This window comes from Mustela putorius, unplaced genomic scaffold, assembly GCF_011764305.1.
Source record: "Mustela putorius furo isolate JIRA1106 unplaced genomic scaffold, ASM1176430v1.1 tig00003834_pilon_pilon_pilon, whole genome shotgun sequence".
NCBI classification, from domain to species: Eukaryota; Metazoa; Chordata; class Mammalia; order Carnivora; family Mustelidae; genus Mustela; species Mustela putorius.
This window is the reverse complement of record NW_025421987.1, coordinates 137,382,047-137,407,042: the sequence shown is the minus strand read 5'-3', so window position 1 is coordinate 137,407,042 and position 24,996 is coordinate 137,382,047. Positions and strand designations below refer to the sequence as shown.

The 24,996-nt window shown below is 41.3% G+C and overlaps 1 protein-coding gene across 8 annotated transcripts in view; it reads right to left on the bottom strand.

The window, feature by feature from the left end:
* Window positions 1-24,996, bottom strand: part of LOC101678473 (myelin associated oligodendrocyte basic protein) — a 52,900-nt gene that overhangs the window by 21,776 nt on the left and 6,128 nt on the right. For 7 of the 8 annotated variants that reach the window (XR_006609315.1, XR_006609316.1, XR_006609314.1 and 4 more), the window contains exons 2-4: window positions 24,148-24,224; window positions 6,192-6,401; window positions 5,685-5,930 (exon numbers count right to left, since the gene is read on the bottom strand). Coding sequence is in view for 1 of the 8 variants with exons in the window: in XM_045089183.1 (XP_044945118.1) it covers window positions 5,685-5,930; window positions 6,192-6,397 (452 nt within the window). In the remaining 7 variants the exon portion in view is untranslated. Of the gene's footprint in view, window positions 1-5,678; window positions 5,931-6,191; window positions 6,402-24,147; window positions 24,225-24,996 lie in introns of all 8 variants that reach the window. The other variant, XR_006609320.1, reaches the window with a different exon arrangement.

Sequence of the window (24,996 nt, the reverse complement as noted above, 5' to 3'; positions counted from 1 at the left end):
GGTTTATCAATTGCAGGAAAGGAAGGATTCACAATAAGGACAGAAGGAAAGTCCACAAAGAGAATTACGAAACAGGAGGGTCATGGAAGGCAAGAGTACAAAAAATTAATGACTGAGTGAGTAGTCAACAAATTTAACAGACAGTACCATTGATATAAAGACGGGGTTCAGCATTCATCAAGTAAAGCAGCACAAAGAGCATAGGGAAGCCGTTAGAGCAGATGTTATTGGGGCTTTGTCTACAATTCCTTGCCCTTACCACTGTATGCACATTGGCTGAATTTCCAGATACCTTTCTCTGTCTGTGGGCTATTTCCTGCTGCTGTAGCCCACTTTGCCATCTGCTTGGTAGACCAAAGGGCCAAGGAATTAATACCTCCACTCTTGAAGTAGCATTGGTTGACCAATGACTGACAGGACCTGGTGTAAAAATAACCCAGTTCCTTCACCTACTGCTTAGATAGGAAAACTGAGTGCACATCTTACACTGGCTTCTAGGGCTCTTTAGCAGGATTAAGCCCCAGGAACCCACAGTGAGAACTGGTTTGATAACATAGAATCAGCTTCTTCCTTTCCTGTCACACTTCCCTGTGTGACATTACCTTCAGCATTACCAGCATTACCAGCATTACCTTCCTTGCCCCAGTGAACTGCCTGCCCTTGCATTGTTGCTGCTGTAGGAACCTGCATAGGAGAAACTCCATTGAGGTGCTATGGGAAGAAGCAGAGCAAAGTGAGCTGAAGAGTTAATGCAATGTAGAGAAGTTAAGGTGATGAATTTACACTAATTATGCTGAAAATAAAAAATAAATAAAAATAAAAGAAAGAAACCAGAAACCAAATGGGATTACCCAAAGTAGTATTAAGGAGGGCACGTATTGCATGGAGCACTGGGTGTGGTGCAAAAACAATGAATACTGTTACACTGAAAATAAAAGAAAGAAAGAAAAAAGAAAGAAAGAAAGAAAGAAAGAAAATTACCTGAGAAGAGGAGAGATGGGACAGGGCCAGAGGCAAACTCAGTCATTAAGAGACAATTCAACATGTTCAGAAGCTAAAGTGCTTTCTCTTTAGACAATAGAAAAAGGCTGAAGTTGTCAGGGAGGTTCAGCAAGACCCTGGAAGAAACATGAGTGGGGGGAGGAAGATTACACAGATCACACATAAGCAGAGGAAACGAGGGGTTGACTGCTCAGGAAAAAAATTCTTTCTCCCCTAACAAGAAGGATTGAAAGACAGATGCATATCATAATAAACATGTTGGGTCTGGTGGAAGAAAACTAGTCTGGAGAGAGGCAGGTGCTCATCCACCAACACTTATAAGCTATAGGCTTTTCCTAGCTGTGCTCAGCAACTCTCCACATCTATGAATGGACTCAGCGTCTGGAAGTTGGAGTAGAGCACATGGACCATCAGCTTGATCTAGGTGAGGGATTTGTGGGATGAGTGTGGCTGGATGATGGACAACAATGGCATTAAGGCTGTTAGAGAAAGTAGTTAATCATGTGGTCTAAATTAAGGACATGGGACCAGGCAGGAATTGTCAGAATAGAAGAACAGACACAACTCATTGAACCAGAGAACTCTCTGGTTTACCCAGGCCTCTGTGAGTACTTGCTCTACGTAGGCACTATTGTCTGGGGACTGCCACGATGTGTAGAAGCCTGCTTCTGGTCAGGAAGGAATTAATGACTTAGGTAGGGCAAGACTTAAGGGTTCAGTTATCCAAACTCATAAAAGCAATAATGCGATCTGAGAAGCAGGCAGAAACACCAGAGCCTGATCTAAGAGCAAAGTGCTCAGGCCCTTTTCTGAACTCTGCTATTACCTGGGAAATGGTAGATGAATTTCTGATTCTGTTTGGCTGATGAGACCAAAAATAGATTGCCAGGGTGTAAACATAAAGATACAATTAAGCATAATATATGTCTGGGTGACGTTTTTCCACAAGCATGTAAGACATTTTTTCTAAGACATGAGTACAAAGTGAGTGTTTTTGCTTGTGTAAATACAGGGAAGGCTCAGAAAAGGGACTGGAAGGACAAGTTTAGCCAGTCTTGTACAAAGAGAAAATGATTTATGGTTTTCCAGAAGAACAAAGTGCAGAGTGTACCTTTTGGTATCAGGAAGGACAAAGAGAGGACATAGAAATTGTCTGGAGTAAGTTCGGGTCTGCACACCTGAAAAGGAGACAGGTACTCCCATCTAACAGTTGAAGCTTAGCCCCAATACCCAGTTCTGTCAGTGCACACTCAGACCATCAGACCATCAGAGTAATTGCTCTGGGTCAGTGATCTTCAGAAGTAAATTCTAGCTTGTCGAGTATGTCAGTGTTTACAATTGCATTATAAACATGCATGTTGTTTGTCAGTCCTAATAATTCCAAGCAAGCTCACAGCTATATACGTATGTGTGTGTGTACTTATATATAAGGATTTGTGGGATGAGTGTGGCTGGATATATATATATATATATCTTCTTCTACAGTGACAAAGGGAAAGTAGACTGTTTAATACTGTTTAATACTCCATTGCCAATGTAACCAGCATGTTGTCATTCAGTGAGTGGGCTTGTCCTAACCTTTAGAAGCAATGCAGTGCCATGTCTCGTTCAGGACAATGCATGGTCAATAAAACACCAAACCCTGCTTGCTTCAATATGAGACTCAAAGCTAAAGCACTCTTTCTCTGAAAAATCAAATTCTCTGGAGAGCCTGAAACCACTTAGAACCTTAACTCTCTACCAATCAGCTACTTTCCTGGGCTTTGATTTTATCATCTGCTGAAGTGAGACAAGAGAGTAAAAAAGCAGCTGGAGGAGGGGAGGGACCAGATAGGGACCAGGCAAAATGGAAGCAGCCAAGCTTCGCATAGTTCTGGAGGGAAGAGCAGCATCACCGAGGGAGGGGCCGCTCACAAATACCATGAGCAGCTGGACCAGGGGCATACATCATTTCCTTTGATTGCCCAGAGCTTGGTGCAGTGCTGTGCACATGATCTTGATGAATAGGCCTGAAAATACATGTAGAAATAGATTGGTTCTCCAAGCTTCTGGTGTGCAGGGCTCAATGGGTACAAGACATTTTGTTGAAAGAATGAGTCAAAGGCACACTGCTGAAAGTTGTGCGACTGGTCCCAAATCAATCACAAAACCACAGATCACCTGCACCTAAAGCAGAGCACCGAGGAGCCAAGAGAGGCTTGGCCCAGGAAACATGTGTTAACCCTAAACAAGGATGACCTGTGAAATCCTAAAATCTTGAGGAATTGAAAGTAGAATAAACTAAGAGGAAGATCCAAGGTTTCCTCCCATCAGATACAAGAATGCTACCATGTTCAATCAGGTTGCAAGGAATTACACCAATCAGATCCTAAGATTTGAATATTTTCTGTTTTTTGAGATCTATCCAAGGGAGCTACTAAGGATACAATAGGCCTCTGTCAGTATTTATTTAACCTTTAAAGGTCAGAACTCAGGAATGGGAATGGCACTATCTCAGAAAGTCTGTTTAGAAGCTCTTTATTGACCTTTTCTCCAAGTGCAATTTAGTAGCTCTACTTAAGAGTGATTTTATTTTTTTTCCCATTAACCTTCCCACCCCTTTGATTTGGGAACAGCCAACCAGTAGCAACAGAGGGAATAAACAGTGTGGTGAAGCAATGGCTCTAATGCATTTCCTCAGAACATTTAGAAATCTGAGAAGGAAAAATGAGTGTCTCAAGAAGGGCTCAGATGGTGCACCCTCAGTGTTGTGGACCATTACAAACAGGTGTTTTCAGGTCCCCTGTACCAGTGAACAAAAAGGACTGAGGAGGCAAGGGCAGCCTGAAACCTAATAAGAACAGTTAACTTGGGGAATCAAGTTACACCAACATTAGGATGTCTCTGGAGTTCAGGTGGATAAAACCAGCAGGATGGGTGCAGACAGATAAGTTGGCTTTCATGGTCTTCCATCTGTGTCCTGCTTGAACTCCCAGCCGCCCAAGCAGCCATCACACAACTCACTGCAAATGGTGGCTTGAAGCCACCCCCGCAGATGACCTGCCATGTATCCAGTTAGTTTCCTCTGCTTCTCACACTTCGTAACCAGTCCCACATATCTTAACTTACCTGGCCATCACCCTTGGACTCAGGCTCCCTGGGACATCTTGATTAATGACTAGGTAACCTGGTATACAACTTAATATTCCAGAATTAAAGATGGCAGCCTCTTACCTCCTTCACAAATTAACCTCACCTGATCTTGCATATTTTTAATTCTTTCACTTTTGGTGTCATACACATGGCCCCTTTCACATGTCTTTATTGCACATTACAGATAATGTGGATCATTTATTATGGATGGAAGCATCAGTGCTTCTCAAAGGGTGGTCTGTGTACCACCTGTGTCACTATGCTGGGATGGAGGTGCTGCTTTTTGGAAATAAATATCTCCAGACCTCATCGGTGACCCAAGGAATTAGATTCTCTGGGGGTATTTCTAACATGATCCTGAGTTGATTCTTCTGCATCCTTAACTGGCAAACAGTGCATGACATGCACACACAGTAACATGCTATGCAGAATAAGTATGAAAATCTCAAATACAATGAGCACCCGCTTATTAACCCAAAAAACAGTTTCATTTCCAAATATTAAAAGGACTAAAAGATTGGCCTGCCATGTGCTTTGGCAGGGAATGTATGGAAAATCTCTGTACCCTCCACTCAATTTTGCTGTGAACCTAAAACTGATCTAAAATTGAAATATATTTTAAAAAAAGAAGAAGAGGAGGGAGGAGAAAGAGGTAGAGGAAGAGGAGGAGGAGGAGGTGGTGGAGGAGGAGGAGGAAGAGGAGAAGGAAAAGGAGAAGAAGAAGGAGGAGAAGGAGGGGAGAAGAGGAGGAGGAAGAATCTGACCTGTCTCAGATGGGACAGATAAACATGTCTCTGGCTCACTGTTTCCCTCTGCAATTTCTCAAAAAAAGCCTCCTTTTTTTCTCTGCTTATCCTAGCCTAACCTCCTCTGTGAGGCTCCAGATGAGCAGCCTGCTCCAGGCTCCTACAGCCCAGTATACTTACTGACTATGACAATATTAAGGCAATATTGCCCTACACTTTGACCAACTATTCTCTTGTTTCACCCTGGTGAGTCACAACCTAGCTTGTTCACTGCTGTATTCCCATCCCCCTGCATGAGATATGGAACTCTGGTATGCAATCAAGTTTGTTGAATGACTCAATAAATGAATGAATGATCTTGCCACTGAGATTAACATCAGATGAAGTGTGTCAGGAGGATGGATAAATGAACTGGCTAAACCTCTCTGTTTTTATACATGCATTTTTTACACATGCACATCCCTAAAGTCACCCTTCCTCCTCTCTAGGGCACAGCAATGGATAGCCTCAGTCTCACAATCTGTTACTGGGGTGGATACTCTGAGTTGATAAATTAATTAATTGCAGTCCTCCTAGACAAAATAAGCAATGGATACTGCCATCTGAAGTAGTGTACCGGCAGCTCTATGAGGAAAACAAGCCACACTAGGTATTTCCAATAAGGGGATTTAATGCAGGGAATTGACACAGGTTTGGTAAGGTCAAGAGAGGGCCACTGAGGTAACCCAGATGTTAGTAAACACAGGAGCAACTACTAACCTTAGGGCTGGGGGAACAAAAGGGAAGAGATGGTGTTACCAGAACCTAGAAGCTTTGATGGGGGACCCCCCACGGCTGGTGCCTGGCCCTCTCTGGGGGCTGCTGCGCGGCGGCTGCTTGGACTTCTGAGGGGGGCGCTGCTTGGCTGGTGGTGGTCGGACCTCTGGGCGGGGGCGTGGTTGACGCTCAGACCTCGGAGGGGACCGTGGCTTGGCTGGTGCTCTGACCACCGCGGGGGGTGCAGCTGGCTGGAGCTTGGGCCTCTGAGGGGATGTTGCACGGCGTCCGGTGCTGAGGGGGCCAAAAGAAGCTGGAGGCTGGCGCCATGGCTCTCTTCTGCTGCTTAAGGGACACTGACAGGAGCTGGAAACAGGGAGGCAGGACCTGCTCCCCCTCCCGCCTTTCAATAGCCCTTCAGTACCTTCCAGGGGCAGAACCTAACAGGGAGCGGACTGCAGGGCATTAGGGGATTAACAGCTCAGAAATCACCGAACTGAACAGGATGGGGGGAGGGGCGTGTTGCAGAGAGACCGGACGGTGCAGACCACTTACCTGGTCTTCTGGCAGGCACAGCAGATCCAGTCCTCTTCTTTCTTCTGATAGAAGCAGCCACTCTTACAGATGCTATATTTCCGATCCACGATCTCACGCTTGGAGTTGAGGAAGGTGAATGGTGGGCAGCAATGTATGCTGAAGTGCTCTGTAAACTTCTGGTTCTTGGAGAGTCTGGGACCCTCCTTAGTCGTTTTCTGACTCATCTCACTAGAAATCGTTGTAGCAAGTAGTGATGGGGAGACATAAAACAGCACATCAGGCAGGGAGCTTCCTACTCAAGAAGCCTACTTCCCACTATTTCCATAGTCCAAAATTAACATTCAGCCTTGCCTTATATCCTGAATCTGGAAGATCAATGTCTTGCCAACTCTGTGGAAAGGAACTAAATTAAGGGTTTATTTTTATTTGCATACTTGTTAATCATGTTTTCTGAAAATGAATAATTTTTCATTTATGTTTTAATGAGCCATTTAGGGTAGGAAAAATATTATAAAACCAAACATATCTATAGCAAAATATTAGTCTAGGTTTAGGAAAGGCCTTTTCTCTAAAATAATAATAATAGTAATACTAGTTTGGTACTAAAACCATAATCACCATTCAGACAAAATTACATCATAGCCATGAAAAAGAATGATCAATATGTTTGCATCTCACAAACATCATGTTGAACAAAAAAAGCTGGACACAAAGGAATGCAAGGTGTTTGACTCAATCTACATGAGGTTCAAAAACAGACAAAGCTAGTCTATAGTGTTAGAAATCAGAGCACAGCTATGTTTGGAGAAGCTAGGAAGGGGCATCAAAGAAGCCAGAAAATGTTCTGGATCTGGGTCTGAGAGGGATTGCTTTGGTGCACATGCATGTCAAATTTCACTTTGGGGCACCTGGGTGGCTCAGTTGGTTCAGCATCTGACTCTTGGTTTTGGCTCAGGTCATGATCTCAAGTAGTGAGATCAAATCCCACCTCTGATTCTGTGCTGGGTGTGGAGCCTGCTTAAGATTCTCTTTCCCACCTCTCTCTCTCTGCCCCTTCCCCCTCCAAAAATTAAAAAAAAAAAAAAATTCAGTGAGTACACATTTAAATTTTGTGCATCTTTCTGTTTATTTCAGCTTATTTCAGTTAAAAAGAAAGAGGAGAAAGAGGAGGAATGGATGGAGGAGGAATCAAAGAGAAATTTGAGACTTGAAAAAACTCCCAAGCAGGAATAAATCTGGAAGATCAATGTCTTGCCAACATGCTTTTTAGGAATGTGGCAAATGCAGAAATAGTCCCACCTAATACTACAAACACTGTAGAACATGGGGGACTTAAACGACTATTAACTGACAGGAGTCAACAAATATACACATGTAACATGCATATATTAGACCCTGAGAAAGTCCTTGTTCTCAACAAATCCAAGGTCAAGTTGGACACACAGTTGTGCTGTATGTAATTACTGTGTGATGGCGATCAAGAGAAGTATGTACAAAAGTCAAGGGAAGCACCGAGAAGGGATGGATTCTTTGAAGATAGAAAAGATGATCTGGGCTTTAGAGATGAATACATTAAAAACAACTAAGTTACACTGAAAGGATATTCTAATTGTTATGTTTTTTGATGGGGCTGTCTTCTGCAAACAGAAATGAGGGCTGAGGAGCAAGTTGAATGCAGTTAAGACAATAAAATAACTATTTTTTTGCATCTCAGTTTGTATAGTCCAAACCATGCATTACACCTATTAGGTGTGTTGCAAATGTTCTTTCCAGGAGTTTTACCTGCTTGTATCATGCAAAAATATTTTTTATGTAGTTAAGTTTCTTAGTTCTTTATCTACTCCTTCAGCTTTCATATACAGTTTGGTGTATCCCATTGTAAAAGAAAAGTCACTCTCCATCCCACTTTTATATCTTTTCCCCTCTCTATAACTCCTCCTCTCTATAGGCAGAGTACTTGAAAAATTATTGATACTATTTTTGTCCATTTCTACATCTCCTCCTCTGTGTACTCCAAAATGACTCTTGTTCCTTCCACCCAAAGAAAAATCAATCTCCATAGCCTCCCAATGACCTCCATGCTGTCAAACTAGTTGTCTTCTTCTTTGATTCCTCTCTTCATCTAAAGTCTTCCTCTCCTGTCATACTACATTCTCCTAGAGTCCCATCTCCATCTCTAGCCCCTCTTTATCATTTGGACAAAGGCTCCCCTGCTTTATCCAAATATTTTAATGTTACAGTTCTTCGAGGTACAGTAAACACTAAGTGATTAATGGGGTTACCTTCAACCATTCACTTCAACACTTATACTTAGGTCAAGCCAGCACAGTGCTCAGCTGCTGCCACACAGAGCTGAATCATGCTTAGTCCAGTCCTCAAGAAAGTTATCCACAAGCTGGGGAGATAGGCAAGGATAAACAAAAGGTGTTGATGGCCACAAAACCTACTTATTGGCCCAAATTATATACTAGACCTTGAGGGAGTAAAGGGCAAGAATCAGATAAACATCCTGCTGACACTGAGCTCACAGTGTAGATTGAGGGTACAAAGAAAGCATCCTGTGCAACATGATAATATGTGGGTAAACTGTGTAGAGGGTCCATAGGAGAGTGGCAATATGCTGGGCTGGGGAATTAGGTAAAGCATCATAGGGACAAACATTACATCTCACCCTAAGGTTTGGACAAAGATAAGAGTTTGTGGAGGGATGGGAATGGTTGATACCTAAGAAAGACACAGAGAGGCCAACTACAGCCCCCCCCCCCCAAGAGCCCACACTGTCTGCAGTACAGTGTGGGAGATGAGAGAGTGGCTGGATGCAGGTGATGAGGCAGGACAGGATTTACCTGTCACCATGAAGGATCTAGTCCTAGTGATTGGGAACATTGTCAGGCCATCAGACCATCAGTAGTCTAAATAGATGAGAGGGAAGGAGAGTATCTCATTATCTGGGATACTGTGAGTTGAAGGCTCTCAGGACATTCATTGGGAAGTGAGCATCCAAACCACAGCTGCTATGGTCTTCATCTTGACAGTCCCTCACCTTACGGAAGAGGCACAACCTTGGGAATGGATGTGGTGAATATGAACTGAGTGAGTAGTCAGGCGAGGGAAGGCTCCCAGGATGGGTAGTGGGCCTACCTTCAAACTGCCAGGAGAGGGTCAAGGGAAGAAGGAGCAGCAGAGGCAGCCAGAGAGGTGGGAGGAGCAGCAGCCTCTTAGAAGAGGAATTTCTAAATTCGCAGAGAAGGGTATGGTTAGCAGTACCCAAAGAAACCCTTCATACAAACAGGCATTTTTAGACCAATGAGAAACTAAGGTTGATTCTTGGGGTCTGATTCATCGTAAGACCCAATCAAACCCTTAAAGATATGCCAGATTCTTACCCAAGTCCTGCACAATGTGGCAAAGTTCAGCTCAAGTTTCTGCTCTCGGGGGAAATGTTGAAACACTCCAGGACAAACCACATGAAGACGATGTTACTCAACTTTTCACAGCCAACCCGGACATCCGCCAGTTCCTCCAGCTTTCTGGAATCCTCTTTTCCCAAATGGTTCAGGCATTCATCACAAATAGCAGAAGATCTAGCACGTGTCCCAAATTTTTAAGAATGACTAGCATGGGGTCAGAGGGAGATTTAAAGTCTCCCGTGACTCTGAATTCCTGCTTTGACTGAATTCTCAATTCCCACTCACCTGATGTGATGCCATGTCCAACCCCATGCCTGTCCAGACCTTCATCCAGCCATCTCTTCCCCCAGCACATCAGGACAAAGTTCTCAAATTCTCCTTCCAGGACTTTTCTCACCTTCTGCCTTCCCCTACTATGTCCAGCAGGGGGCAGCCTCACTTTCTGCTATCCTCTGCGTAGTTCCTTAAAGGAAAAGCAGTTCTCTTCCGTGGACACTGACATTCTTCTGGGGCAATCAGCTGAAAATTCATACCCTCTTTTCCTTAGTGAAGTGTTTATAGTCTGTGGAAAGGTTCTGGCTACTGTTTTTCCTGGTAGCGGAAATACAGCGTTTAGCTGGGGTAACCTGATTAATAGGGAATATGCACTGGCTCTCCAACTCTTTGCTCCAGCCATGCCCCAGTTTAGGAATGTTGAGCCCCACACACTAAGCAACAGCAGCTCACAGGTGAATCATCCTTTTCCAACACTCCAGACTTACCAGAAAATTAGTTATAACTACAGACAAATAACTAACAGCAAAGGCGAGAACTCACATTTACTGAGCACCCATTGTATGGTGGTTGCTTTAGGCTCTTTACCTCGTTTCAGAACATGGCCATTATCACCAACAAACGGAAGAGGAGGGAAGCTAAGGGACAGGACCAACTTCAGAAAGCAGAAAGAGGCAGGCAAGGAGTATGAATCCATGTCTGTGCGACTCCAACATCCTGTGTCCTTTGACCAGGCCCAACACTATCTGTTGAGCCCCCTGTGCTCAGCCCTTCTGTCCCCAAAAAAGCCTGGACTTTGGGCAACTGGAGATTGTCCAGGGGAATGGGATAAGGCTGCATAGAAGCAAGGGTCTCTGTCCTAGGGTAAGAAAACCTGTAGGTTGGAGAAACAGCTCACTGAAGAAGGAAGGGTAAAGAATGGGTTTGGGAATGTCACACAGCACAGCGGCCTGGACCTCCCTGTCAGAGCAGAGGTGCATGATGGGACACGAGAATGTGAACGCCAAGCATCCTGTGAACTCCGCGAGCTTTCTCCATCCCTCCTCAACCAGCCCTCAGTGGGCTTTAAAACCTATATTTACTTTTGAGAATCAGAAAACTTGGATGGATAAAAATAAAAGTTCCTAAATTTGTATCCCATAGTTAACCACTTACAAAATATTTAACATTTTTTCTTTGATAATATTTACATATAAATATATAGTTAATAAAACGCAGGACCTTGCCTTACATATGGTTCAGATTTACATATTTGGAAAATTATTTAATTTACTTAAGTTTTATAGATATATACATTATTTATAGCATACTTACAGCTTTTAAAAGCTGTGATAAATTTATAGTTATAGCCCCCTTTATAGTCCATATCATATATTTGCATCTTGTCTCATTTTTCTTCAGTCATCTTGGCAGCAGTTATCCTACTTTATTACTCTTTTCAAAAACAAACTCTTGGTTTTCTTGTTTGTCTTTGCTCTTATTTTTTCTAGTTTTTTAGCTTCTGTAGGTATTATTTCTTTTCTTCAAGTTTTTTAGGTTTATGTCCATGTTTTTTCTCTATTTTTTTTAAAGTTTATTTATTTCTAAAGTGATCTCTACACCCACTAGAGGGCTCAAACCCACGACCCTGAAATCAAGAGTCACACCCTCTTCTGACTGGTCCAGCCAGGTTCCCCTCTCTATTATTGAGTCAAGCATTTCTCACCTATATTTTTATGGCTATAACTTTTCCATTAAGTGCAACTTCAGCTGGATACCACAGATATTCATGTAAGTCATTTTTACTCCATTTTAAATATGGCTGAGTTCTTTGATTCATCCATTATTTATAAAAAACTGTCACAAAATTTCCAAGTGTAAATTAACTTCTAATTTTAATGCATTCTAGTTAGAGAAAGTGGCATGTATGATAATGACTCTTTATGTGTGAGGTTTGCTTTATGGCCTAGTTCATAGTCAATATTTTTAAATGTTCCTTATGTGATTGAAAAGATTGTGACTTTCAGAACAATTTGGTATTATCTAGTGAAGTTAAAAATGGACACAAACTACCATCTAGCAATCTATTCTTGGGCACAGCAGCCATCTTGGATCATTCAGCACCTCAGAGGAAGCCCCATGGAAGAGCACAAAGACTAGAGGAGCCTGAGTCCACTGACTTGTGGAGTTGCTGTTCTAAGTTTAACTCTTGAACACTGAACATCCTTTTAATTTTTTTTAAGATAGTGTGATATTTAATAAACAAGTCTAATCCAAGCACCTGTTCACAATACATTATAAATTAAATGTATTTTAATTTAGGGGGCTTCCTAATACCTAAACATTTGAATCTTCTTATATATCTACCTACAGGATACAGCTTGCATTGTGGTCAAAACTCCAACTTCTGGTCACAGGATAGCTGGGTTACAACTTGACTGTCCCTTAACCAAGAGCCAGTCTGGCTAACCTCTAAAAAATCTACATCTTCATTTAAATTGGACATCTTTTGGGACGCCTGGGTGGCTCAGTTGGTTGGACAACTGCCTTCAGCTCAGATCATGATCCTGGAGTCCCGGGATCAAGTCCCGCATTGGGCTCCCAGCTCCACGGGGAGTCTGCTTCTCTCTCTGCCCTTCTCCTCACTCATGCTCTCTCTCACTGTCTCTCTCTCAAATAAATAAATAAAATCTTTTTAAAAAATTGGACATATTTTACATGAGAGAAAAGTCAAACTTCCACCTCATTTTAACCACTATTATTTCAGTGACAAGCAAGCAAATACAATTTGAATAAATATGCTCAATTTATTCATCTAACTGGGTGGTTTACAAACAATAGAAATTTACTTCTCACAGTTCTGGAGGTTTGGGAGTCCAAGATCAATATGCCAGATTTAGTGTCTGGTGAGAAGATGACCTATTTTTGAGATGACATTTTTCTTGCTATGTCCTCACATAGTGGAATGAGCAAGGGAGCTCTCTGGGGTCTCTTTTAATGAGGACACTAACTCCATTCATTAGGGCTTCTCCCTCATAACCTCATCATTTTCCAAATGTCCACCTCCTAACACAATCACATCGGAGATTAGATTTCAACGTATGAATTTTAGGGACACTAACAGAGAGGAAGAACAAACAAATAATAATACCTCAGGGAGCCTTTGAAAATATTAAATAGAGTGGATAAAGAACCTAGAGCTCAGCCTTATGTAAATCACTTACTTAATAAATTCTATCCCCCTTTTATCAAGAATTCAAATGACCTAATTCTACAGACTTCTCCAGACACATTCTCTAGAATCTCAGTATGTATCTCTGATGACATTTAATTCAAGCATTAATTACATCCTTATTTACATTAATGGTTAAAGACAAATCATTATAAACACTACATGATGTTTTCAAAAAAGATATCACCTAATTGAAAAGCAAATATAATATGAACTATCTGGCAGGATGAAGAATTTTAATTAGAAACTGTAAAATATAGTTTCCACACTTCCCAGATGTTTCCATATATCCTAAAACTTAGAGGAGGGAAAGTAAGGCAGATATTTGAAGAAGGAGATAAAGGGAGAGAAGGAGAGGAACCAAAGGGATAGGAACAAGAACCCCCCCCACACACATTATTTATTGCATAACTGCTATGTCCCAGATCCTTATATCCATTATTTTTTGTTCCCAAGATAATCATTTTAGGTAGTTCCCTACTCACCCCATTTTAGAGATGAGGAAACTGAAGGCTGAAGAAGTAAATGCTCCAAGATCATAATAATAATAAAATAACAAATTCGTCACAGTCAGTATGACTAGTTGATTGCCCAATATCCACTCTTCCCTTCAACAGCAAATTTGGATTTTGTTTGGTACCATGATAGGCCCAGTTAAATCTCTACAGAATCCCATGTGATCATGTTCTGGCCAATGAAATGTAGGCAAAAGTCCATAAGGATATGACCTTTCTTTAGTAATAAGGCTTTATTCAAGAAGAGACTCTTCTCTGGTGTGTGCATCCAGCCCAAACCAGCTGGACCCAGCTCCCAGGAGGTAGGATTATTTCAAGCTTTTGGAGTCTGATCCATAGGACTCCCCTGCTTCCTTCTCACCCAACAATTAAACAGAAAACACCTCCATCATCTTTGCCCAAAGGCAGGTCACTTCTTAGAGCCTTTCCAGAGCATCCCTTAACCCAAAGAGAAATTATCACTCCTTCTTTCATGCTTCGAACTTGGTGTGCTATACATAATTCTAGGGAAGAATCTGGAAGCTTTACTTTACCCTTACTGTTTCACTGCTTCCTTAAGTTTTCTGTCCTTGTTGAATGCCTGTTTCAGAACAATGTTCTGACACCTGACATGTGATTAAAATGAGAGAATGAACAAAGATGTCTCCCACAAGTGCTGTCTCCAGATGTCCTCATAGGGACCTCTGTTCTGGCTTAGACAACAGTATCTTTTCAATGAGAAGGGCAACACAGAAAGGGACCTCCCCAAATGACCTTGAAAGTTATAAAAACAAGGTTCTTTAGAAAAAAAAATTTTAAAGACTCTGTGAACCCACTATATCTTTTCTTAATTCATGCAAATTAATTAGCAAGCTTTAGTCAACACACACATTTAATTTAATCACACATTCTAGAGATGACACTAGCAGCTCTATATAATCACCAGCTGCTTTTACATATAGCTTCACTATTCCCTAAGGAGACTGCAGGTGGATATTAGAACCCTAAATATAAAATGGATTTTCTTCCTTTCATCCATCCTTCCTTCCTTCCTTTCCACCATGTTTTCTTAAAAGAGAATTGGAATATGGGTTAGTTAATAGAAGTGGCATGTGACCCTTGTCTCAGACAGTCCTCTGGCAAGAAAAGACAATGCACATAGTGAGCTGACATGTTGCAGCCATGTATTCTTTATGGCATCACAGGAAGTCAAACATAGAAATGGGTACAAGCTCTGTGAAGTGAAGAGTGGATGCAGGTCAGTACGGGGGAAACAGAACAGTCCTTCAGTTCTTGTCAGTCAGAGCCATGAGCAAGGGTCTGCACTTGTCTCCTTTAAGAAACTCAACATGGGAGAGACAGGAGACCAGACTTCACCCTGATTATCAGAGTCTGATGCCTATGCGAGAACAATATTCTGGCTTCAGAAAACAAAACTGTAAAGGAAAATTATGATCAGTCCCAAGGACTTAATATGCTATATGAATTAAGGAATGGGATGCTTAATATATACTTGGGAAATTTTTTTAATTAAAAACCAAAGTAAGATGGGGCATCTAGGTGGTGCAGTTGGTAAAGTGTCTAACTCTTGGTTTCAGCTCAGGTCCTGATCTCATGAGTCGTGAGATCAAGCCCTTGGTTGGCTCCATGAACAGCACAGAGTCTGCTTGAGTTTCTCTCTTCCTCTCCCTCTGTTTCTCCCCTCCACCTTGCCCTGTGCTCACTCTCAATCTGTCTCTCTCCCAAATAAATAAATCAATCTTAAAAAAATACCAAAGCAAGAAATTTTATTTTATTTTTTAGTAAGAAATTTTTAATTTATTCACAAGCATCTCCATTGTACCCCCCAAAAAAGGACTTTTACATTTTGCTATAATTATATAACTGGTACAGTATTACAAATACATAGCATGCTGAATATTGGCTGGGAAAGGAGAGACAAAACTAATTTCTGAATTTATTCTGCCTTGATCACTTCTGGCAAAAATTATCTCTTCCGAATAAGTGGTCAGTTAAAGTTCAGCTCCTTGGGATGCCTGGCTCGGTTGGTTAAGCTTAACTGGCTCAGTGGGTTAAGTGTCTGCCTTCGATTCAGGTCCTGAAATCTAGTCCTGCATCAGGTTCCCTGCTCAGCTGGGATCCTGCTTCCCCTTCTGCCGGCTACTCCCCCTGCTTGTCCTCTCTCTGTCTTTCTCTATTTCTGAAAAAAAATAAATAAAATCATAAAAAAAAAAGAAAAAGAAAATTCAGAACCTTGACAGAACTATTCCCTGCCTCCCTCTGATCCTTCTAAAGGTGGATAAGGGTATGGAGAACTGGTAGTCTTCATGGCTTCATGTGGGTGGGATGGCTGGTCTGGGTAGTATCCTCCTCTGCTGGCCGTGGAGTGCCATAGTGTGAATGACAAGTTACTGCTGACCCCAGCAAAGCCACTGGTTATCAGAGTCCCTGTTCAGTAGTTGCCTGTTCTGGTCCAGCTGTCCTCTCATCTCCTGCATGTCTAACTTGAGGCAACATCTGGATCCCATGCACGCCCTGCATTACAGGTGGGTTGTCAAGAGCTCTATCTTGGGGTCATTGGCCTAGACCACTCCCCAACCAAAGCTGTGCACTCACTCATGGATCACACTGGATGTGGCTGAGGGCAGGGGGCTTGCAGCCTATCCTCACTGTTCCTGTTCAAGTGTGTCAGCAGGACCCCCCCCCCACACACACACACACACATGCACACAATATCAAACCTATGAGGATGATTCCACTGCACCATAACATATCTCCTGCCATGATTCTGAAACTTCATCTGGAGAAAAGAGAGAATATGAATGTTTCCTCCTTAGCTTGCCCTCTCTCCCCCTACCTTGAATAAGCTTCACAAAGTGCAGAATTCCTCCATAAATTCACAAAGTGGAGAAGGCTTAAGCAAATAATGACATGCTCTTCTTAGGCCTTTTCTTTCATTTACCCAACTTCTCCCCGTACATGGCTATCAATTCTTATCAAAGCCCCCACTGCCACCCTCTTTGCCTTCAAGTGATTAGGAAAGCAGTAAGGAAGAGATAGGAATAACCAGGAATTGCAATTTTCATAGACTGGTTTCAAGAACAAGATGAAATGTCCAATATTTAAAATGCTAAATTAGGTGTACCTGTCTGCCTCAGTCAGTGGAGGGTGCAACTCCTGATCTCAAGGTTGTGAGTTTGAGCCTCATGTAGAGATTACTCAAAAATAAAATCTTAAAAATTAATTAACTAATTAATTAAAAATACTAAATTATTTCAAATCATGGAGAATTACTTCAAGGGCTTAGAATACTTACAAATCTTGATTGAATTTCTGTCAAAACTTGCCTCTATTTTACAATTTAACATTTACCCTTTGAAAAACGAACCCCTTAACAATAAAATCTTTTAAACTGTAATTCTATGAGAAGAGACAGAAGTAAAATACATTTTCAGTAATCATATAAGAATATGGAAGGGAAATAGTAAGTAGGTCTTTACTCACTGGGAGGGACATTTTCTGGGTAAATGGTAGGAAAATCCCCAAATTAATTTCTGCATACTCCCCAGAAAGAGGGAATCCTCTTTCAAGAAATTGTTGGAACAGAGAAAGTACAGCATTCATTATTCTAAAGATTTCTTAAAATCAGGCTAGCTTATGAAAGGAGAGAAGAAGGGCAAGAGATTCTTAGCATTTTTGTACAAATACAATGGAACCAGTAAGGCTTTTATTTTTGTTTAATTATTAATATTCTTATAAATGATAATCACAGAACTATTAGGGAGCCATTTGAAGACTGACTGAATATTAGACAACCCTCTTACAAGGTGAAAGAAGATGTATTAACATAGAAAATACGTTTGAAATATCAAGTGAAAGCCACTGGAAGCTAGATTACTTATTGCATGGCATCAACCCGAGGAAGCCAGCCATGCCAACTAAGGCTAGCTCACAGCCCATGTGATAGTGTCTCAAGCACCCCCAGACATCTCCAGTGGTAGCAGCTCCAACACGAGCTGGGACAGGAGCCAGGGGCCTTCAGCAAGGTGGCTGCATGTTCAGACCCTGTCTTGAAGAGATGAGATACTGGTCTGGAGACCTCAAGCAATCTTGGGCAAATTTTCAAGCTGGTGACCTCTCTCTGAAGTGTCAGGAGGAGTTTGTAAATAACTTGTGACCACAGGTGACAGAGGGGTCCAGGTGACATCAGGCTGCACATGTAAAAATGATATACAGAACAAGATTGAAGTAAGTGAAGCTAAATACAACACTAACACTCAGCCATTCTCGAACATCTGTTGAGTGTTGAAGTGCTGGGGATGAATAAGACAGAAGCTTGGGTACTCACAGAGCTCAGGGGACAAGGGAGGGAGACTCATCAGACCATCTCAGGAACAGAATAGCCAATGTATGACTGCAATGTAATGAGGGCTCTGGAGGAAGGGAGTGGGGTACTAGGAGAGACTACAGTGGCAAGACCACTATAGACTGGAGGCTAAGGAAGGGCTCCTGATGAAGAGACATCTGTCTGAGATCTGAAGGATGAACGGAGTCCACCATGAATGGGGAGGACAGAGTTCCAGACAAAGGTACCAAAACTTGATGTACTGGAGAAAACAGAGAAAGGATATAGCTGGAGCATTGTGAGGCTGCAGGGTAAGGCTTGGGAAGACCATGCAGGGCTATGAAGGTGAGCTAAAGAATAGGAAGAATGGGAGGCATTGAGAGATCTTGACTGGAGGAGGTAAGTCTTCCCACTTTTGCTCCATGAAGATCAGTCAGGCTTCTTGCAATGTAGACTGGAGACAGGCAGGAGGGGAAGCAAGGAGACCAATGACAGAGGACAGACTCCAGTCGGGATAGGGGAGCAGAGGTGGGTCTTGGAAATCTAATAGAACTTGAGGATGGGTCAGATGTGGGGTTCGATGTTATGGCTTGAGCAAATGACCAATGGAGACATTTACTGAGGTAGAGAAAGCTGCAGGAGAGGGGAGAAACATTCGTTTATTCAACCTATTAACTGAGAACATACTGTGTGCGAAACATGTTAAACCTGAGATGCTTATGAGGATCTAGTGTCGATGATGACACATGGCAGAAGGGAAGCATGGCAGATGCCTCCAAATTGCTAAGGGTTAGAACAAAGATTGTTTCCTACAAGTTAACAGTTTGATTGTGTCCCATCTGTTGTTATTATTATAAATGATGTTTTCGTGAATAAAGTTGTGCATCCATCATTTCACACACATGCAATATCTGAGGGATGTATCTCTAAAAGTGGGATCACTAGGTCAAAGAATCTGTGCACTTGTAATTCTGAAGATTTTAATAGATGTTTTCCAATTTACTCTCCATGGGATTTGTACAAATTATTATTCTACAAACAATGCATGATAAAGCCCATTTTCCCATCACCTCAACAGTAAGATTAGGTTATTAAACCTTCAGATTTTTACCAATCTGATAGGTAAAATGTCTCATAATGCAAAGTAGACAGGGTAAATCTCAAATGTTTTAGATTTGGGAAGTCTATAATTATGACTTGCCATATTAACAAAATAAGGGAGAGAATAAAAACGGTAATAAATACTAAGAAAGCATTCACTAAAATTCAATACTGAATCATGATAAATACTCAATATAGAAGGAAGAGAAGGGGATGTTCCTAATATTATCAAAAGCTAGCTACCAAAATATCTATAATAACAACTTACTGGGGGTGGAATTTGAGAAATATTTTCATCTAAATCAGACTCCCCAGAAAGAATGCTCTCACTTACTATTCAACACTGTACTTTAGTGAAATCTTAACAAGAACAACAAGCAAAACAAAACACTAAAACTCTACAAACTAATTAGAATTAAAAACAAGATTTCTGGACACAAGATCAATATTCCAAAATCAAAATCATTTCTATAGATTAAGAAGATTGAACTAGAAATGTAAAATAAAAGAATTTCATTCAAGCTGGCTACCTTCAGGCAAAAGAACACCTTCAGGCAAAAATATATCTAATAAAAGAAATGCAAGACCTTCATGAAGAAATTTGCAATTTTTTTTTGAAGGCTGCAAAAGAAACTGTCAATGTAAGTATACTGAATATCTCCCAATAAATCTGTAAACTTATTGCTAGTCCAATAATTGTCAAATATTCATGTCACTGACAAGATGATTACATCATTCTTATCAAACTTTAAGAGACCAAGATGAGTCAAGACAATTTTGAATAAACATCGAGTCTTGTTCTACCAGATGGAGACACTCATCATAAGCTATACTAATTAAAACAATAGAGTATTGGGGCACTTGGGTGGCTCAGTCAGTTAAGCATGGGACTCCTGATTTCGGCTCAGGTTATGATCTCAAGGGCCTGGGATTGACCACCTCTGGCTCTGCCCTCAGTGGGGCGTCTGCTTGAGGATTCTCTTTCCTTCTCTCCATCTCCCTGTTCTCATGCTCCCTCTCTCTCTCTCTCTCACTTTGATCCTCACTCTCACTCTCAAATAAATACATAAATAAATCTTAAACAACAACAACAATAAAGTATTGCCTTGGAAATAGACCAACAGATCAATGAGACCAAACAGCTTAGAAACAGACCCACATAGGTATAGTAGTATGGTTCATAACATAGGGGACTTTTTTTTTTTAACTGGTAAATGGACTCAAAAGGGAGACGGCTAATAACCCTAATAAGAATTTTATGTGTTATATATATAATATATAAAACTCTCTCATATATATATGAGAGAAATATCTTTTTTTTTTTTTGAGAATTATCTTTATAAGCCAGTAATTCTATACAAATACCCTTAACTCTGGAAGACTCAAGGGCTGGACTGACCCCCAGAAAAGAGAGTTAAAGAAGGTCTTTGCGAAAGGTGAGCAAGAGGCAGCGGACCAGTGGGCCTGGGAGACACGCAGGGGGTGAGAATTCAGAGAACAGACACTGGGCTGGAGCTCTGCCCAGGGAACCGCCTGGGCTGTCAGAGCCCCTGCTGCTGGCACGCGAGGAATGCTTTGTGGAAGAGTTGTTTCTGGAATAAAACCCGGAGGTTCAGCGGTCTCACTCACCTACCATTGCTTTCCAAAGGCCGCTCAGCCCCAGCTCCTCCTCTACAAAAAGAAATATCACTGTGGCGCAAATTTATTCCACATTTCATAGAGATATTTTTTTGGAATCAGGGTGCTTTTCGACAGACAGCAGGACCTTGCCAAACTCCAGCACTGAGTTGGGAAGCAGCTGAGGCTTTAAAATATCAGCATAAAAGGGCCTCGGTTTGTCTAGGGGTTGATAGCCCATCTGGAGAGAGAACAAAGCCCTGCTTGCTTTGCTCTGTGCCAGGCGACAAGGGCACAGCACAGTGGTCCACTCTTGCATAGACTTATGCAGAGCCCTTTCTGACAACAAACTACCTACTCCTGCTATTATAGGAAAAGGAGCAAGTGTGACCTAGGATTGGTATCCTTAGGACATAGCTAATATATTCAGCAAATGTTTTGGAAGCAAAAACCTTGCTTATTATAGTGGTGGCAGATAACCATGTAAGAAGCGTAGTAATTTTCTGAATGTAATTTTGATAACATGACATTCTTTTTTTCTAAAAATTATGCGATACACTGCTGTGGTGTATGGGTAGGGAAGCTTCCACTAGAATTTTATGTGGATGACTATTTCCACAATTTTCTATAAACAGGGGGCAGGAGAGTCCAAGAGAAAGAACTAAAGGCATGAGTTTGTTTCCTCATGCATCCGTTTTCTACTTAAAAACTTCAGAGTCTTCCTGCAATTACAAAGTGAAGTCCTGTGCTTCTTAATTAATATGTCACACAAGACTCCTTGTGATTTGGTCCCTACCCACCTTTTTCCTGTACAGGGAACCAAGTTTCCAGATTTACATTGTCTTATAGAAAAACCTAAATGTTAATTTGGCCTGTGGTCCCAACGGTGGGGGGGCGATGGAGGGGGTACCTAAATTAACTGATGGACGGATTTATTGCTCCACTGACAGCTGGGTAAAGTGAGAGCTGCTAAACTGGGTTCTCCAAAGGGCATCAGTCTCAGGAAGACAAAGAAAAGAACCAGCCAGAGAGAAGCTGAAATAAGAACCAGATTATTGAATTTTTGGGTCCAAGGCTACAATCTGACTCACCCAATAGCAGCTATACTGGTAGACTTCCTCAGATAGATAAAATGTCACTTATCTTTGTTCCATTTTGTAATTTTTATGCTCCCATCTTTATATTTATTATATTATATTGAAAGCACTCATCTAATCAAACAAGCAGGAATGGGGGTCAAGAATAAGTCCAAGGTGTATAGTTCATGGAACTAGGTGAGTGGTAGAAGCATCTTCTAGAAGAGAAGCTTTAAGGAAAGAGGATGAATCGTGAGTTCAGTTTTAGGTGCACTTCACTGGAGGTGTTTGAGGGGCATCTAGATGGAGATAGCAAGTGAACAATTCAAAAGAGAAATCTGGGTAGAAGACAGAATTTAAGATGTTGGGAGTATAGATAGCAATTGAACCCAGGGGCATGGATGGGATTGCCTGGTGGCAGAACGTGGAATGAGGAGAGGGTAGGACAGAGCCCCAGGGCCCTCCCACATTTGCAGGGCAGGTGGAGGGGAAGTGTTTGGCAAAGAGTAAAGAGAAGAGTCAGAGTAGGGTAGGGAAACTGGAATGTGTGGTATCATAAAAGCCAAAGGGAACAGTTTCAAAAGAGAGAGTGGTCAACTTGGTGGAATGATTCTAAGAGGTGGTGTGATATGAGGACTGTAAATAATATATAGAGGGGCACCTGGCCAGCTCAGCTAGTAGAACGTGCAACTCTTGATCTTGGGGTCATGAGTTCAAGTCTCATATTGGGGTAGAGATTACTTAATAAATAAAAGTTAAAAAAAAAGAAAAATAATACATTGAATTAAGTGATATGGAGATAACTGATGACTTTGACAATAATGTTTCCATAAAATGGCTGAGACAGAAGGTAAATTAGAGGGCTTGTGAAGAGAATAGTGGCTGAGGATGGAGAAAGACACTGTAGACAACTCAGGCCAGAGATCTGAGAGCTAAGGGCAGGAGAGCAGTAGTAGCTAGAGGAGTATGTGTTTTCCAGACTTTTGTTGTTGTTGTTGTTGGGGATGGGGGAGAATTGGTTGGCTTCTTGATTTGACTTCTTTGTTATCATGAGACTGATCAGAAGCATAAGTGCTGAAAGGAAGAGACTGAAATAAAATAAGAGAGAATATAATTAGTATGCCTAAGAAAACCCTGAGGAGATGTAGTACAGAGCACATGTAGAAGTGTTAGCCTTTGTTGGAAGAGGGAAAACAGTTGACTGCATGAAGTTTTCATCTAATGGATTCCATTTTTCTAGTGAAATGGGAAGCAAATGTACCTGAGAATGACAAAGCTGAAAATTTGAAAAGAATAAAAGAGATTTTGTAAACATTTGAAGACCAGGCTGCCAGATAGTAATGACCTGGGTCGGGTCATTGACCATTAATGTGTAGTGGTTTTCCCAGTTGCTCTCAACAGCCAGGGTGCATACAGGGAGAAGACATATGGTTCATCTAGGGTTGGGAGATAATTTGCAGGAAAATAATTGAAAAGATGGATTCCAGAATCTATAAGTAATAGAAAGAAAATAGGAAGAAAGGAACAATTGATGAACAGATTCATAAATTGATGGAGAAATGGAAGGGAAAGTCAACTCAAGTACCTAGTAGAAGAATAGTTGTGGTGGAGTACTTAACAAAACAAGTTGAAGGAAAGGAGGGTTGTGAATGAATGCTAGATGTTTGCACCATTGTATTCAGAAATGGAGTAGTTTCAAGAACTGCCAAGTTCCATAGTATGCAATGGATGGATGAAGAAGAGTGGGTAATTCACTGGAGGGATAAATAGTTCATTCATATGGACATAAAGTCACGTACACTGATGGATGGAGGTGGGAGGGCAGCGGGTAGGGGGCTGACCACAGAAGCATCAGTGGAGAAGATATGACTAGAAGTCAGGTGAAGACCGGCACAAGGAATGAAGCACAAGTTTCAAAGTACAGAAGACTAGCCAGAGAGGGAAGGAGTAGTGACCTGACAGTGGCAATGGGGAGGACACTGGTCCACTAAACTCTGGAGCCACTTGGAGTGTAAATATTCCCCATTTGACAAGCTGACAGATGAAGCTTGTTCTCAGAAGACTGTCTAGGTTCAGCTGAAACAAAGAAATAGAAGGAATCTCCTGAGTAGGATTTGAAGATACAGGGAAAGGAAGTCTCTCTTTCATGGAATGGCTCTTCCCCCATGCATTCATAGTGCATGAGTTTGCCAAAAGTGGATAAATGGTGGCTGAGGTCATTATCCTTCTCATGCAGAGACATTTTTTTCCCATATTTCTACCTCCCCAAACCTAGGATACTGTGAAACACCTGGAATAAGTTTTTCTAAAGTGTTTAACTCTTAATGAAAATTTGATTGCTCAGTCTTTTGCTGATTCTGCATTCTACTTTGACATTTCAAATACTAGTAATCATTATACAGTAATTTAGATGCAGATCCAAAAGAGTACAGGAAATTCATTTGTACCTGTATTTTCATCCGTACACATTTGGTGATTAGATCTTTGTTATGAGCTTGTCTTGGTATCATTTGCTCCTTTTTTCCTAAAAGTGAAGCAGTAGAATGTGTTCTGGTTAATTTAGCATTTTGGTTAAGTTGTAGTTAATCCAAAAGTATTATACACAGAGATTATATTATACACAGAGATTCACTTTCACCATCCTAGGAAGGATATGATGATTAATTAAGATATTACCTGTCATTTGGGGACTAGAAAGAGAATATAATAACAAAATTGTATGCAAACTTAATTTATCATTATAGAGAATGCTGTATGTCCAGGTAATTCACTGTCATTAAATAAACAGTCTTCAATCACTTCTCCTAGTAAATCTGATGTCTACAAATCTGATTTTTGCTTATAACACTAATGAATGGAAGTCCTAAAATAAATGAAATTTTGGTGTCTGGCTTTAAAAACGCAAATCATAGCAATTAAGTAAAGCATCTCAAGAAAGGAGTTGAAATGTCCTCCTCCCATGGAGATCTGGAAGAGAGATGTGTTTTTTACATTAAAAACTCGAGGAAGGAATCCAATTTGATAAGGCATTAAATTGAGAACTTCACAATATCAATCCTGTTTTCCTGGGCAATATGGAGATTTGTGGCCATCTATAACCATTTGCCCCTTCTTTCTTACTATATATCAGATCTTGGGAGTGTTGTTTGAACAAAGAGGTCTTCTAGATACAAAATAACCTGCAAAAGAAACCTATCATTCAGAGTGGTTGTTCTTTTAAGGTTCCTGTACCCAATCCCAATGTTGTGGAAGAGGGGCATGTCCCCCCATCACGCACACAGCACCAAGCAATTCTG